We start from the raw sequence: 17,010 nt of genomic DNA on the forward strand, positions 1-17,010 counted from the left end.
GACCCTGTCTTGAAAAAAAAAAGACACACAAATAGATAAATGAATAAATAAACAAACACAATTTCTTGAAAAAGAAAAAAAACAAACAAAATTCATTTTTAATGTTTTTTTAATTCATGTGCCTACTTCAGCAATAATGAATCCCAGGTTTCACATAGATGCACAATATGAAAGGTAGATAAATGTTACAAATTATGATATAATCAAGACTTACAACAAAGCTATGTAGGAGTTAGGCAGCATGGTTAAGTTTGATTATATTAAAATTCTATCCCTATTACAAAATAAGAATAGAGGCTATGGATGCCAGTCTCCCTGGTTCCTAATTTCTCTGCTCCTCTCCCACACAAAACCTTAGAAATTGTTTGACTACACTGGAAATACAGAATTCTTTTTTTTTTTTAAACAAAAGCATTCAGATGTTAAGAACTACAATCCCCTTCACAGGTACAATCTACTCTTGAGCAGCCTGTAAGCCATTGACAAAGTAACTCCATAGCCAGCAAAAAATGCCAAGGCCCTGTTTGGCTGAGGAAGGGGAGTCAAGTAGGCGATTGTGTGGTAGATCCGAGCACCGACAAAGATCCTGAAGTGCATGAGGGCCGTTGAGAGGTCTGGACCACTCAAGGAGTAGAGGAGGCCGATACCAAGGAAGGGAACGATGTTTTCAATATCGTTTAGGTGGGCTCTGTGAGACAAGATGGTGACATAAAGTTCAAATCAGTAGGAAGGGACGCATTCTTCCCTCGCTTCTAAAACAGAACACAGTCTTAACGGATGGAAGGGTTGGGTTAGGTTGGGTTGGGTTGGGTTGGGCTGGATTGGGTGGGCTGGGTTGGGTTGGGTTTCATCTGGTTAGAGCCAAGGTGAGCTGAAGCTGGCCTGAAACTTATTCTGTAGCCAGACTCCCCTCAAACTCATAGTCCTTCTGCCTCTACTTATAAGTGCTGCGGTTACACAGGGGAATCCACCACACCTAACGATGCTAGAGGATCTTTACTACAAAGGAAGAATCTCGATTTTCTTCCCAGCTGTCTCGCTTCCTTACTAACATGGTTTTTATTTAGAACATCACATTTTGAAAATTTTTAGTTTATCTTGAGATGGCAGTTTACTGTGTCTTGATTACTAAAACATCATCTATCTAGAAAAACACACAACCTTTTCATAAGTATGAGATCGCTTTCTTTCAAGTTTCTTTTGATGAAAATTTTTGTTCCCAAAGAAAGAAAATTCTTTCTTTTATGGTCTTTCTCAAAACAACCCCTTCAGAACGTTTTCATTTCAGAGGTCACACAGAAATTCCTTGGTACAAACCACCACCAAGTCCCAAGCTCTTTCACATCCAGACAAAACCATCCCACTGGATGGATATGGGAGCAATTTCAGACATTCTATATTCAAACCACAGAAGAAAGTAGCAACAAAAGGGCAAAAGTGCAGGTCTACACAGAAATGACAGAGTGTGGGGCAGGGAGAAGCTAAAAGAAAGAGAATATGATTTCTTAGAATCCGTCTGTGTACCACCATTAGAAGGAAGCAGAAAACATTTTCATTAGAATTTTCCCTCTGTCTTGTGGTACCTTAAGACTTTCCTGACTTGGACTATGAAGAAAAGTACATCCATTATTGATCTGGAAAGTTTTACGTGCATAAGTACTAAATCGAGTGCCCTTTATTAAGCACCGAATTAGGAAAATTGGTTTGCAACCTAGCCTAGAATTTGGTAGTATCAGCAGATTAGAAAGTGCTTGTATGTCATGTGACTGCCTCCTGTTTTGTCATAAGTGCACAGTGTCCTCTGCATGGTGTTTTCTTTACCTCCATTCCTGCTTTCCCTAAGAGCCCAAGACAAAAATCAAGCTGTATGAAGTCATCAGAGACCTGGGGAAGACCTAGAAGTGTTCACCCCACTTCTCTCACGAAACCACTTGGGGCATGTACGGAGGGGTAGATGAGAAGGCTCAGGAACAAGATCTGCTGGGAGAGAGCCTGTCACCTCACTCCAGGGCTCATTGCTTTGGCCTCTGAATCCTTCTGAAGGCAATAGAGATATCTTCTCCCTTCTTCTTTTTTTTTTCAGATTTTTTTTTAATTTGAATTAGAAACAAGATTTTTTTACATGACAATCCCAGTTCCCTTCTCCCACCCGTCCTCCCCTACCACCCACCCCAACTAAAACCCTACCTATCACATACCCTTTCTGCTCGCCCTGGATGGTGAGGTCTTCCATAGGGTGTCATCAGAGTCTATCATATCCTTTGGGATAAGGCCTAGGCCCACCCCTGGGTGTCTTGGCTCAGGGAGTATCCCTCTATGTGGAATGGGATCCCAAAGTCCACACTTATGCTAGGGATAAGTACTGAACTACTACAGGAGGTCCCATAGATTTCCAAGGTTTCTTCACTGAAACCCATGTTCCTGGGGTCTGGATCAGTCCCATGCTGGTTTCCCAGCTATCAGTCTGGGGAACAAGATTTCTCCGACGTTCAGGTCTGCTGTTTCTGTGGGTTTCACCAGCCTGGTCTGGATCCCTTTGCTCTTCACTCGTCCTTCTCTGCATCTGGATTCCAGTTCAGTTCAGTGATTAGTTGTAGGTGTCTGCTTCTACTTCTACCAGCTGTTGCATGAGGGCTATCGGGTGGTATATAAGTCAGTCATCAATCTCATTATCAGGGGAGGGCATTTAAGGTAGCCTCGTCCCCTGGAGAAAGGGAAAGGGTCAAGATCCCCTGAGCAAATTGGGAGCACGGCAAGAGGGGGGAGGGAGCTAGGAGAATGAGAAGGGGAGAAGAGGAGGGATGCAGAGGACATGAGGGAGCAGAAAGGCTGAGTCAGGGGAAGAATAGAAGATAACAAGAATGGAGCTATATAATAGAGGGAGACATTTTAGGTTTTCAGAGAAATCAGGCACTAGGGAAATGTCTGGAGATCTACAAAGATGACACCAGCTAACAATCTCCCTTGTACTTGCGTGCATTTGTGTGTGTTCGGCCATGTTACATGGTACTGGTAAGGGTGTGGCTGCACAAGAAAAAGCAGACAGATGTGAAGACCAAAGGAAAACCTCAATATTTCTCTTCGGAAACCACCAACTTATACTGTTGGGTTTTTTAAAGATAAGGTGTCTCAGTGGCCTGGAACACCCAGGGTTGGCTAGGCTGACTGGCCAGTAAGCCTCAGGGATCCACCTGCCTCGGCCTCCCCAGCAATGGGATTTCGAGATTGTTCCACCACTCCCAGCTCTCCTTATGAACCTGCCAGGTTCGTTATCTTTAGCAGCTCCTGGGCTCGATTAAGAGGGAGATAATACACTTCGTGCAGGAGTGACCACTTTTTTCCTAGATGGATCCCCCCTGGCCCTATGACAGGTGCCTCATGCTATGGCCAACCTTCCCACAAAGGCTTGGGAGACATTGTCACAGTCCACTCCCTCAGGTCAGGCTCTCTGGTTTTTCAGCATCTCCTGAGCTGGACAATAGTTGCTCTGAGCTTCTAAATGAATTGTTGGCCAGGCAGTGGCCAACTATGAAAGGGGTCAGGGATAGGGGAATCCAGCCATATTTCCATGATGCCCTTCACTCAGACAGGGCTCTGATTCTATGCATACAGTGGTGTGTCTAAATTCTCACAAGGAGTTTGCTCAAATTAACATAACCTCTCATCATCATGTCTTCTTCCTTCATGAAATAGTCCGAAATGCCACTGGGATGTCCTCCTTGCATTCCACCATGCCATCAGAGGCACAGACCACTGCTTCATGTCATTGCCTGATTACTGCATGAATGTTGCTCTCCTATCTTCTTGGAAGATCTCTGATGGCATCCCAAGGAAGGTTGGACCATGATACTCATCTGAGAACCTTCTAGAAGCTGCTTTGATCATGAGCTGTGGTGCCAAAGGACATCATGTAGTTCAACCTCTAACCCATCGCTCAGCCTCTTGATGGAATCCTCACTTGGGTCCCTCAAGCTCCGCAGAACATTCTGGAGGCAGGGTGTTCTTCACCTCTGAAGACAGTGTGCTATCGGCTCCTGGCATTTCCCTGAAACTAAACTCAACTTCTTTAGAATAACTCCCTTCATTCTTCCAGCCTTCTTGATTCCCTTTCGAGTTTCATTTGTCTTGAAGTACTGGGTGTGTGTGGGGGGGGGTTGAATTCCTCTCAGAATAATGTGAAATAGGATTGAGTAAATAAACCAGCATGTGTAGTGTTTGCTAATCAGCCCTGGCTTGTGTCTGTTTAGAACTCTTGTACTGACAGTTACATTTCTTGACATCCCAACACATACTACTTTAAGCTTGCAGCTAATTGCCCTACATTGTTAACTTTCCATACATATTCAAGGATAGCATCCATTTCGTTTGTAGCACCACCCTGCCTTTTGACTATGGAAATGGCAAGAGGTTTATAATTACATATTGAAATAATGAGAGGGAAATCCTGCATTGAAAATAGGAAAAGGAGATTCTAAAAACTTCTTAGGAAATTTATTTCACAGAGTGTTATTAGTATTTTATTTGATGAGGCCAATCAATTCTCAAAAATATGCAACTGAGGAAAAAAAAAGTTGCTGTTGCTACACTGTAAGTTCAGATTCTGATCACCAGGGGGCGCTGTGGACACTGGTGCTATACCGCGCTAGGCAGGTATAGCTAAGGTCTATGGCATTAAATGTCAGTTACATTTATTTGTAGTCTGAGAAGAAGATCAGACTAGATTATAGATTCCTCCTCTAAAAGTACCCACATGAGGGTGAGGATGGCAGATGGGATAAATAACAAAGAGAGTCTGATCTCTTAAAATAAAATGGTTTTTTAAGTTTCCATATCGGCAGAGGCTTGCGTGTGCCTCTCCATCTTGCTAACAATGCCACTACAGTGCTGTTTGTGTTTCCCAGTCCTCGTCTACTGTATGAATAGAATGCCATGATTAGCATCAACCATGCAACTGCCTGCTGTCAAAGAGAAACTGGGAAAGAACAGATAAAGCTTTAAACGGTTTAACGCTTCCAAAGCGTCTGACTGCATGGATCTAATCTTGCTTCTCCCCCATAGTAACACTTGACACTGTTGGGGGGTTTTGCTTCCATCCTTTTGTCCTGAAACTGTTTCTGATGCCTATTCTCAGCACACCCTGTTTTCAAGACTGGCCCACTTAGGAGGACTGAGTTCCCCAGCCCAGCACCTGCGGAAGCAGAAGCAGGTGTCATAAGAACCTAGCACCCAATCCCACTTCATAGAGAAGGATTCTTGCTTGAGAAGTGTCTCTAGTGCACAGTGTAAATTCCCACACACTCGATTTCCTCAAGCCCATTTCTGTTCAGTTTTCAGTGGATTTGTTGAGGGAATTGAGGGAAGAGCTGACTTTACCTCCAATGTAACAAGACGCAAAATTCAGAACCACACATGAATGTCTGATCCCAGGCCAGGGCACATCTTCAGCCCATATACATCATGGTATGAGAGAGTCTGTAACTATCCTGGAGGGCCTTCAGACCATCCCAGAGAAGCAAGGAGGGAGCAGTGACATAAGCATGATCCAGAGAGTTCACCTGACACCCCATTTGCAGAAGGAAAACTCTTGTTCTTGAGATCCATCTCATGGTCATTCACACCAAACTGAGGAAATCTTTTCAAGAACTCATTACTCTGATATACATACAGGCAGCTATTACTTAAACTTAGCATTGAATACCTGTATACAATAATAACACACCACATGACTTTATGACAAAGATTAAGAAAATGCTTCCAGACCTACAGTTCCGGGTACTTTTGAAATAAACCTGTGAGGATGGAATATGGCTTCTCTCTCTCTTTAGTGTTTATTGGACTTGCAATATATTAAATGTGGCAGCTATGAAGATACAGAGACAAAGGAGCAGAGAGAGATGGAAAGGTATAAGGAAGAGATCTTATTTCTCGAAAAAGTTTCAACTTTCAAATTTTAATGCTTCTACAAAAGCGTCTAGTCCTTTGACCCTTTGTGCGGATGGACACTCTCAATTCTGGAGGGAAGTCACAAAACTGCAAGAATTTACTGCCTGCGTTTTACCTCCTACCTACAATTATTTTAATGTATCCCTAAACAGAGCAGCGATTTCAACCCCAACAAAGTCCATACAGAATTATAACAAAGTTGGAGGCCGGAGCAAGTATAGCACAACGAGGAGATCTTTAGGAGCCTAATTTGTTGTAGTCCTTTGCACAGACTACAGAAAATGACTGGCTCCCGCCCACTTCTCCAAGACCCTGATCCCTTTCTTGGCTGCACTGCTTGACCAGGATTCTAGAGCAAGGAATTTCCAGAGACAATAGTTTACCTTCGCACCCGTTCCACCTTCTCATCAGTCCGAAGAAATTTCTTGGCATTCTCTCCCTTGCCAAATCCAGCGCAGTCTTCTGGGTTGGCAAAAATCTATTCGAAATACCAAAAAGTAAGAAGAAGAAGAAAATCCACTTATGCCAGGGCTAGGTATATAGCTTGATGACAGAGCACAAGGCCCTATGTTCAACCACTAGCACCAACAAAACAACAAAAACAAACCGAGAGAAAGCACTGAGTTCCAAATGCCCTGAAATGTGAAGGAATAGTAGGGATAGTCACAAACTTGCTAACGTGTGTGTGTGTGTGTGTGTGTGTGTGTGTGTGTGTGTGTGTGTGTGTGTGTAGTTTGTACGGGCACACGTGAGCACAGGTGCTAGACACATGAGTGCACACACACGTGGAGGCCTTGAATATTCAAGTTTCATTTGAGAAATACTATTAGCCTAGTTTTTGAGACAGCTTCTTTTAGTAGCCTAAAGCGTCCCGGAGTCGGCTAGGCTGGCTGCCAGGGAGCCTCAGGGATCAGCCAGTCTGTACCTCCCCATTGGTGAGATGATCAGTGCAGGCAACCATATCTGGCATTCTTCATATGGATAAGGAAGCTCGAACCGGGGTCCTCACATGTGCACAGCATGTGTTTTACCCACTGAGCGACAACCTCAGCTTCCTGGTTGGCCCTTAGAGAAAGAAACTGTTGACCAATAAATCAAACCAGGAGGTGGGGTAAGGAAAGCATGTGCAGTTCAAGCCTGAATCTTTATCAACATAAAAACTTTTTAAAAGCAGCATGAATGAAAACTGCAATAAACGCTAGAATATAAAAATCCTGAAAGGGGGGCAGTGAGATGACTCTGCAGGTAAAGGAGCTTGCCATGCAAGCCTGCAAGCCTGACTTCAAGTTCCAGAACTCACTGTAGAAAGAAAGAACTGAGCCCCAAAAGGTCACCTGTGTGCACACACAGCACATACACAATCTCAATCTCTCTCTCTCTCTCTCTCTCTCTCTCTCTCTCTCACACACACACACACACACACACACACACACACACACAAAATGACACACTAAACAACTAAAAACTAGTTATCAATGAAGTAAAAACACAAAGGAGACCTAATTCTCAGCTAGAGCAACCATCAGCATGGTACCCTGGCATCCTTTGCATAGTGATGTTGGTATGCCTCCCCTCTAGTGTATCAGGGTTCCAGATGCTCAGTTTTCAGTAAGTAACGCCTTTGCCTTCCAAGGCTATCAGAAGAGGCAAACAGCAGGAAGAGGTGAGGGATGGGAGGCACTCTGACTTCATGGGGATGTGGAAATGCCCTCATTTCTCTTTAGGGCATAAACCCCATGTTGACTGAGACAGCAAACTATAGGCAGATGAAATGCATTCATTGAGCAACAAGGACGTGTTCTGGGGCATCTGTTCATGGATTGCTTTCTGTAATTACTATGCTGTTTGAAATTATTTCTCCCATCCCTTGAAATTTGAAATATGCATTTAAGATATATTTAAGTAGGCTTCGCTGTTTAATAATTTATAATAAAGAAAAACATGGGCTGTAAAAATAGTTTTAATTTTAGCCTGAAATCATCATAAACAGCCTAATATTTTTCTTAATAGATGAGTGTTTATGGCAAATAAAGATGTTAAGAAGAACTGCTAAGCAGACATGTGACAGAGTCAGCCCCTGAGGCCAGGTCTGTTGGACTCGCTCCTCAGGCTGCCCTCAGATGAGTGCCTGAACAGCACCGACTGTCCAACCTATGAACAGCCACAATGAAAACTACCCAAAGTTGTGGTGTAAGCCAATCTTAATTTGAGGTGTCCCTGGAAGGTGAATTCAGGACCCCGTTTATTCTAGGTACTCTACCACTGAACCCTGTTTCTCAAGGTGAGTTTTCATCTCAGCCCCATCCTTTTTGTGTATGCAATGCCAAGCGAGTACTGCTATTAACTGATATTCCTGACCTTAAAAAAATGCATAAGCTGAAGCCTGATTCCCAGGGTGACGGTGTCTGAAGGCAGGGCCTCTGTGGCATCATAAGGTCACATGGATGGGCCCGTCGTGCATGGAATCCGTGCCTTTTTCATCTACTCCCCCTTTTTTCTGTCAACTAGCATGGACACAAGGAGAGGATGCCCCATGCTTATCAGGAATCTGTCCCTTGCCAGGCATCAAGTCTGGCATCTTGGGCTTGGGCTTGAACCCTGCAGAGCCATGAGGAATAAATACTTCTTACCTAAGCCTCCTCTTCAGTGACACTCTGTAGCATTGACCCACACTGACACTGGCTGCTGCTTGCCCCTCTCTTTCAGTTTCCCTCAAAGAGACCAGGCTTCATTTCACCTGAGACTGCTACTAGTGCAACAAGATGAAGGGAGCCAGCTCATGGGAGAAGCAGAAGAAAGTTCTATCACACCACCCACCTCCTGCTAGGAGATGACTATGAACCAAACCTGAATACCCCGGAAATTTCACCTGCTATGTGAATCACAATTGTGGGTAATGCCCACAAAGAGTCAGTGGTTTCATCATGAAAACAAAAGTCTTGCACCATGAGAAACACTGAGGCCAGACTCTATTAGCAGCATAGCACAGCCCCAACCTGCTACTGACTGAGCATTACCTAAAAGGATAAAGCAGAAATAAAAATAGGCTGTTTTCCAGAATCTAACCCATAAACGTGAGGCAGTGTTGCCTCTGAACCCTTACCTTGTTGGTTAGCCTCTGGAATGCAGTCGCCGAGCTCATGAACATCATCTTGGTAAGAACAATAGTTGCATAGGAGGCAAAGGCCATCAATACCTCATTGTCCTTGAGCTGATGGAGGTCAGCCATTCTTTCAGTCTTGGTCTCAATCTTTAAATGACTGTAGGCAAGAGAAGGGGGAGTCAGAAGCACCCTGGGTAACTTGGTGATCACTTATTGTGCTGACATCAGTAATCTGACCACATTGTCCTTTAAAAATAATATCATGGACTGTCCACAAGGGAAATGATTACATCTTCACACAATTTTCAAAACCAAAGCGTTATATGCTGACTCACTCCTGTAATCCAACTGTTGCCAGACTAGGCAGGAGGACTGCGCTGAGCTTAAGGCCACCCAAGGCTACACAGCACATTTCAAGTCAGCTGGGCTACAGGATAAAGTCTCAAAGAATTTAATTAATTAGTGAAAAGCAAAAATATTTCCAGAATAAACTGTAAAATGATTTCTCGAGCTCTGTGTCATTACAGATGAAGATATGGAACAAAGGCTAAAAGGAAGCGTAAGGGATACTGGAGCATAAAAACAGCCAGGATGCACCAAAGATGGGGTAAAATACAGATTTGTGCCAGGAAGGACAGAGGGTTCAATGCATAGTGCAGAAGTCATGACAGCTGCTTCAGAAGCACCAAGCTCCACCCACAGCAGGTCAGCCATGTTACTGGAAATGTCTAAAATCTGAAACCTAACTCACAGGTCTCTATCACTTCAGTCCTCTCCAAACTCCCCTGCACCCAAAATTCAAATATGGGGGCATCAAAGTTGCTTGATGTGGCAGGATCCAGTCCACTATAGACACCACCATCCCTAGGCAGGCAGGCCTGTGATGAATAAGAAAGCAGAGAGAGAGAGAGAGAGAGAGAGAGAGAGAGAGAGAGAGAGAGAGAGAGAGAGAAAGAGAGAGAGAGAAAGAGAGAGAGAGAAAGAGAGAGAGACAGAGAGAGACAGAGAGAGAGACAAAGAGAGAGACAGAGAGAAAGACAGACAGAGAGAGAGAGAGACAGAGAGAGAGACAGAGAGAGAGACAGAGAGAGAGACAGAGAGAGAGAGTTCCTTTAAGGCTTCTGCTTCAGTTCCTGCACTGACTTCCCTCAATGACACAGGAGACCTGGAAGAGTAAGCTAGATAAACCCTTTCCTTTCCAAACTGTTTTTGGTCAGAGTGTTTCATGAGAGCAAGAGAGTGGAGGTAGGCCATGATCTCATCATCGCTTACAGCATCCAATGCCATGTACATCGAATGCAAACAGCTATGCAGTACTGTTCAGGAATTAATGAGAAGAAAAACTGTGTATGCTCAACAAGACATGTTTTTTTTCTGATACTTTTTTATCTATAGTTGGATGAAATTCATGAAATAAAGGGTTCACTGTACTCTAAATTGTTTTTAAATTCTACATATGACAGTAAATTAATCCATTTCCATGAGTTCATGGTCTTGAAAGCAGTGTGTTATCTCAGAGCAAGATAATACTTTCAGTAGTTTTTAATATATCTGCTATTGCTCTAGTATTGGGGGAATAAAAGTCATGGTAAAATGCCCTATCCTTCAGAGCTTCTGTAAAGTTAATTAGCTTAATAAAGAATCCCTATGGTCCATGCCTCAGAACAGAGATCTGAAGAAATGCAACAAGAACTTTAGGGAAAAAAAAAAAACTCGGGAAGTTTATCAAGTAAAAAATTGTACTATTTAATAACCTTCAAAATAAAAGTCTCTGTGATTGTTCCCAGAACAAAACTTATTTATTGCTGGAACAAAAGTTCAGAAGGGTTTTGTTGGTGGTGGTTGGTTGGTGTTTTTGTTCAGCGGGGTGGAGGAGGAACCTTCTAGAACTGTCAGTGGGAAAATAAGAGGTGTCATCAGATGGAAAGAAAGGGCAATGGAGGGTTTTCCGCATCTGCAAACAATACACAAGAAGCTCATACAAGTGGAGTTGCTAGGTTGCCAGGAATGTGGGGGAACTCCTCAGGCCTGTGATCTGGGAGACTGGCCAGACAGTCCCTGCCATTATACACCACGGGCCCATGAACCTCCTCTGTCAGACATATTCCACTTCCCGGGTACAGGCCTCCATGTGATGAGGAGCAATGCTAAGAACATTAGGAAACAGGAAACACTGACTGCCAACATGAAGGAAAGCAATACGACTCTGCATCTTTCCTCTTTTGTCATGAGCCTGCTGCCCCTGATTGAATCCAGAATAATGGCAAGGCTCTGTAATGATGAAAACAAGCCCACTGAATGCTCATTGCCAGAGAAGGTGCCCAGGAGAAGTGGCAAATAAATAAATAAGAAATAAATAAATAGGCTGGAGTTTTAGGTGACTTCAGTCTTCTAAAAATGAAGCAGAAACAATCTTAGAAAAATGGGAGAAAGTTCAGACTATTTGATTATAAGCTACATGAGATAACTGCAAGCATAGGAGCTACAGCAGTCATCCATTCGCTTTACTGTCCTTATCTTGGCTGGCATTATGCCCAGTGTGTGGAGACAGCTATGGTGTGTCTGAGAAGACACAGGGAGGTTGAGTTCACACAGACTCTGGAAGTGGCCTGGAGTCAAGGTAGATTTCAACACACCATTTACTAGCTACAAATTAACCATACCTGTAAAACAGGATCTCTTATGTAACCCCTGTTGGCCATGAACTCCTGATCCCCCTGCCTCAACCTCTACAGTATGGGGATTACAGGCGTGCACCACCACATCCAGAAAATGTCACCAGTCAATGCTACATCAGAGGATTCTTTTTTCAGGGTTTCTCTGTGTAGCTTTGGAGCCTATCCTGGCACTCGCTTTAGAGACCAGGCTGGCCTCGAACTCACAGGGACCCGCCTGCCTCTGCTCCTGAGTGCTGGGATTAAAGGCGTGTGCCACCAACGCCCGGCGATCAGAGGATTCTTTTACACACCAGGTGTTTGCCGATCACCCAGATGAAGTACGGCCGTGCCAGTATCTGCATTTGAATAGTTAATGCACACTTCAAGGAAGCAACACCGCCACCACAGCCACATGCTACAATGCATATCTCTGGCTCCTCCAGGTCTTGTTCCAGCCATCACTGCGCCAGGTGCTCGGTCATCACAGGCCTTGGTGAAATCTGGAAACCTCAAAGCCTTTTCCACAGATGAAAGGAGGGCAGGTTCCCTGGAGGCCCAACAGGACCTTAGCTAGTGAACACAGCCCTATGGTTGCATTTGGACTGCTGTGATTGGTGCAGATACAGCTACTCATTTGCATAAGGGAGTACGCCACAATTGGTGACAACACAGTCCTTCATTTACATGAATGTCTGCCATGATCCATGCCAAGATTCCCTGTCTGGATTGCTTTGTGCTGCTTCCTGGTATGACAGCACCAAAATCCCATTCTTGGGCAGCTATTTATTGTCTACCTTACGTGTGTGTGGTCTTTTGAGAGAGAGAGTCTCACAATGTAGCCCAGATTAGCCTCAAACTCACTACACTCCAACCTCCACCTCCCAAGTGCTGGGATTATAACCCTGCACCAACACACCCAGATTCTTGACTATCCGTGCTGTTCATCATTAGCACAGTGGGCCTTCCTACTAAGCCAAGGGAAGACCACAGAGTCCCAAGGCAGCAGGGACCATGATGATAACCGTGAGACAGCACTGGGGGAGCTCTAGAGGCAGCTGCGGCAGAAACAAACCAGTGGTGACAAAGACAGTAGGGCCAAAGGCAGAAACTCTGGACCCTGATCCCAGAAAGTCTTGTCAGGAGCTGCTAAATATCTAGACTCCCAGCCCAAGGCGCAGGAGCTAGAAAGCTCCCACTGTCAAAGCTGAGGACCCCATTACCCTAGACCTGAGAGCAGCGCATGTGTCACTAGGACCAGAACCTGAAGCCTGCAGAGGATCTGCAAAACTAGACGGTACTGCCTTCTGGTGCTTGCTCAGTTTGCCATCACCGATCTCACCACAGCCTGAAGCTGGGAATGACAAAAGCTACCAATTAGTCGAAAATGGTGGAACTCAGCTTTCCAAAATGTTTGTAGCTTCATGCCTCCCGCTCAGCTAGTCCAGCCTCTAAGGCCCAGGCCCTCTCCAGAGACTGCCACCACTATACAAGGTTCTCTTCACCTATACAGGATTCCTGTCGGGAGAGAGCAAAGGGACACCAGACAGTTGACCAGAAACAGCTTGGGATGAAAGACTCCAACTCAGCAAAGTATTTAAGAAAGGAAGTTTTAGTAGGGTAGCAATAAAGCCAGGAGGCATTGTGGGGGCACCAGCCTGGAGCCTGGTTTCCTCGATCTGTAATTCCTGGGCTCTCTACTGTGTTAGTAATTGTGAAGAAACTGTGGTCTCCTGGAAGATTTCCTGTAAGTCCCATCACCATGTCGCCCTGGTACAGTATGTCACAGACCATATCTGGTTGAGGAGCACTCCTCTTTCCCTTCATGGGCCCTTGGCCAAGGAGAGCAAAGTTCCTTTCTTTTCAAAACTATTTAGCCTTTCTGCATCAGGATTGTGAAACACGGGAAATCTGGGCACACAGCCACAAGGCCATGACTCTTCAATTTTGAACCTACTGAAAGCTGCAAACATGTAGTGCGATAACAGAAAAGAGGGTTGCAACCGCCATGCCGCTGCATGTCAGCTCTACAGTGTCCTGAAGGGATTGAGACAGCTGAAGCCTCAGCTTGCTGAGAGCCTCGTTGAAAGAAAGTTTAGGAACCCCAATAACGGTGGTGTACCGGGGTGGGTGAGATGGAGGGGATGACTGTGTGAGAGGGTTACATATGGGGGAAGTGTGGATGCTGGGAAGTGGTGGACTAAATGGACATGAGATTGGATTTGGGAGTGTACAAAGGAGGGAGATGGCTTTGAAAGAGACAGGTACGTCAGGGGATAAGTAATGGAATAGCTATGAAGGAGAATATGAGGGCAGGAGGGCTAGGGGCCATCATTTACTTCTTGGCGACCCTGGGGAGTCAGGTGTTCTTTGGAGACCATGCTGACTTTCCTCTCAAGCTTCAGGGATTACCAAAAATGACTTCCTAAAAATATGTGTCTGTCACCGAGCAATACTCAAGTTAGAACCAAATATGTCACTTTTTAAAATAGCCATAGATTGTCAGCACACATCTGCCTTCTTGATTTGGAACTTGCCAAGGACAACAGAGGCAACGAGGCCCAAATTCACTGCAGAAAGCACTTCTAGGAAAGCAAAAGTGGGCTCCAGCATAGTCCTGGGCACTCTAGGCTTGAGGACCTTTAGCTGGGATCCTGTCTGACAAAGCAGCTTAGCCAGCATCCTCCTGGCATGGCACTTGGAGAAAAAGCAATTCACCCAAACAGAACCGGCTTGTCCATTCCTTTTTCTCCAGACTGGAGTGGAGAAGGGGAAGGGTGGCACTTGGGGAAAACACCCCCAAGTGCTGCACCCTCACCTCTCTGGTCATCCGGCTGCAGGACCATGATGCTTGATCTACCAAGTCTTCATATATCATCTGACATCAAAATTATTATTTTAACGACTTCTCAAGGTGTCCCTTGCCTACCAAAAGTGAATCTAGAAAAGCAACAGCCTTTCAACCAGTGTAAAGGCCTTCATGCCCGAGTCATCAGCGACACCGCAGGGCTTTGCACACTAGGCATGGGCAGAAGTTGCTGAGACCGCAGCGACTTCTCAACTTGCTACGACTTGCATATACTTTTTCCTCCTCTCAGGATCAAGGGACCCTTTCAAAAGGGGGTGCTATTTGGTCTTGAAAATATGAAGTAAGGAAACCATCTCGATTACATGAAAAGACACTGCTGCCAAGTTTCTTCTTGGAGTTTGGGGAACAGAAACTGAATGCAGGAGGAAAAATAAAAGGCACAATTCTCTTTTAGAGCAGGCCACAAAAGGAGATGTTTAAGCGGCTAAAGGGAACAAAGATTTTTCAGACAGGCACAGCCACCCTCTTGCTTTACACCTGCCAACCGCCACCCACCGGCCCCTTGCACCAACCACTCACTCTCTTCTTGCCTGCGAGCAGCACCGGACCGCCGAGTACCCCTGCTGTGCACACACCTGAGTCCCTGGAGAAGCACCACCGCAAGCTGTGGGACCCAGCTGGCACACCTCGGGGACTTTTCACCTAGAGGACTCCGGCCGGCACTGCCCTCTTTCTGGCTTGCTTTTAATTACCCGCCCCCTGAGCTCGCCAAACCCCGCCCCCGAATCACCGAGGTCCCTGCAGCCACCGCCCACCCGGAAAAAGCCCGGATTCGGCTCTCCAGAAAGTGAGCCAAGGACCATTGCAATTTTGTTCGGGCTCAGGAGCAAGAGACTCAGAAGGGCTGCTAACTTTTATGCCCTTTGGGGTAGAGGTGGGGAGGGGGGAGACCTTAGTGTTGAATTTGGAAAACTGAAAACAAAAATTGGAAAATTTAAGTCTCAGGACAGGGTGGTTCCCTCCTTCAGGGTGCAAAGTGGGACAAGAGAAATTCTGAGTGTGTTAGGCAATTAACATGCTGTGCTTTTCACAGTGACTTTCAGAAAAGTGTCGCAAGAAGGCAGGGTTGTTAGGGCAACATGAAAGCTATTGCACAAAGCCCCACAATAACGGCCAAGAAGAAGTTCCGAGGGCTGCCCTGACGAGTTCTAAGGGTGGTGTGTTCCCATCTGTGCTATTTCTCTCGTGGATATACAGCATTTCACACCTGGGCCGCACATTGCTCTGGGAGTCTTTCTTTTTCATTTCTTCCCCTCCTCCTCATTCTCCTTTTTCTTCTTCTTCACAGAGTGCCACTTAACTTTCTGATTTTCATTGGTCCGTTTGCCTCTTCGGTTTGGTTTGGTTTGTCTGGGGGATTGTTTTGCTACTTAGTGCAGTCTGGAACTTGCTGTATATCCTAGGCTGAACTCAAAACTTGTAACCATTCCTGCCTCTGCCCCCAAGTGCTGAGACTTTCGCCACCATGACTCACTCTCTTTTTTTTTTTTTTTCATTTTAAAGATTTACTAGACAATTCTGTGTTCTATCCCCCTCTAAAAACAAAAGGAATTAAAAAGTAGCTTGCTGTTCACAACAGAAGAGAGTTGGGCCTGATGATGGTTTCTTCACAGGTGTGGCTGGTAGACCATCAGAAAAGACTGTCTGGTTTCACTCTTTATTTCACTTGATAACTTTGATTCCTTTGCTCGCCCTCTCTGGAACACTGACTGCAGTGGAACAGAGCTTGAGAGGAGATGGGCCATTTTGAGTTCCCTTGAGAAAGTTTAGTAATGTGGGACTTAAAGAACTCTTCATTTATGCCAAGGAAGAGAGCACAAATCCTGCAGACAAGTTCATAGAGAAGGGTACAGGAGGGTTCTTAACTTCATAATCTCATACTCAGAAAGCCAGTGGAGGGCCAATAGCATTCTTTTATGAAGAAAAACCACCTGATTCATCTAAGTAATTGAAATGTGTCCAAACTATCAGCTAATTAATCAACAAATCCAAGGTTTGTGTTGTAATAGCTTAGTAGTTATTGACTATCTGTATTATGTGTATAGCAGAAAGGTTACACATATATCTGTGGCTTTGGTATAATATAACCATTTGCTTGTAATAGACAAATTCAGCAAAAATGTATTAAGTGAATGCAACATACTTGGTTTATGATAAAATTTAAAGCTAAAAGGGGGTTTATACTACAGCAAAGGCCAAAAAAATTAAGTGGCCATCGGACTTTGGAATAAAATATCTGCACTTGGGGATGGTAACTGCGGATGAAGGAGAAGTTTAACAGAAAAGGGCATGGATAAATGGATATTTTCTACTAACCTTCAGATAATCACAGTAAGGTGGAAAACCATGGCTTTAGCCAACTGTCCCAGCAGGCCGGTTAAAAAGACAAGTGATGATGCAGGGCATAGAGATTTATTCAGTGTGGCCACACTAAGAAGAAC

At 44.8% G+C, this 17,010-nt stretch overlaps 1 protein-coding gene across 3 annotated transcripts; it reads right to left on the bottom strand.

Annotated features, from left to right (window-relative positions):
• Positions 1 to 91: 91 nt before the first annotated feature.
• Mgst1 (microsomal glutathione S-transferase 1) lies at positions 92 to 15,281 on the bottom strand. Of its 3 annotated transcripts, none has more exons than XM_027429934.2 (4): positions 15,145 to 15,281; positions 9,047 to 9,203; positions 6,327 to 6,421; positions 92 to 688 (listed from the first exon to the last, which is right to left on the bottom strand). In XM_027429934.2, the coding sequence occupies exons 2-4, from the start codon at positions 9,170 to 9,172 to the stop codon at positions 442 to 444; spliced, it is 468 nt and encodes a 155-aa protein (XP_027285735.1). In that variant the 5' UTR covers positions 9,173 to 9,203; positions 15,145 to 15,281; the 3' UTR covers positions 92 to 441. The 3 variants fall into 3 exon arrangements, with proteins under 3 accessions (XP_027285735.1, XP_027285734.1, XP_027285736.1); XM_027429933.1 differs by having other exon boundaries at positions 15,089 to 15,245; XM_027429935.2 differs by having other exon boundaries at positions 15,100 to 15,244.
• Positions 15,282 to 17,010: the final 1,729 nt, after the last annotated feature.

Source organism: Cricetulus griseus, chromosome 8 (assembly GCF_003668045.3).
Source record: "Cricetulus griseus strain 17A/GY chromosome 8, alternate assembly CriGri-PICRH-1.0, whole genome shotgun sequence".
Classification (NCBI taxonomy): Eukaryota; Metazoa; Chordata; class Mammalia; order Rodentia; family Cricetidae; genus Cricetulus; species Cricetulus griseus.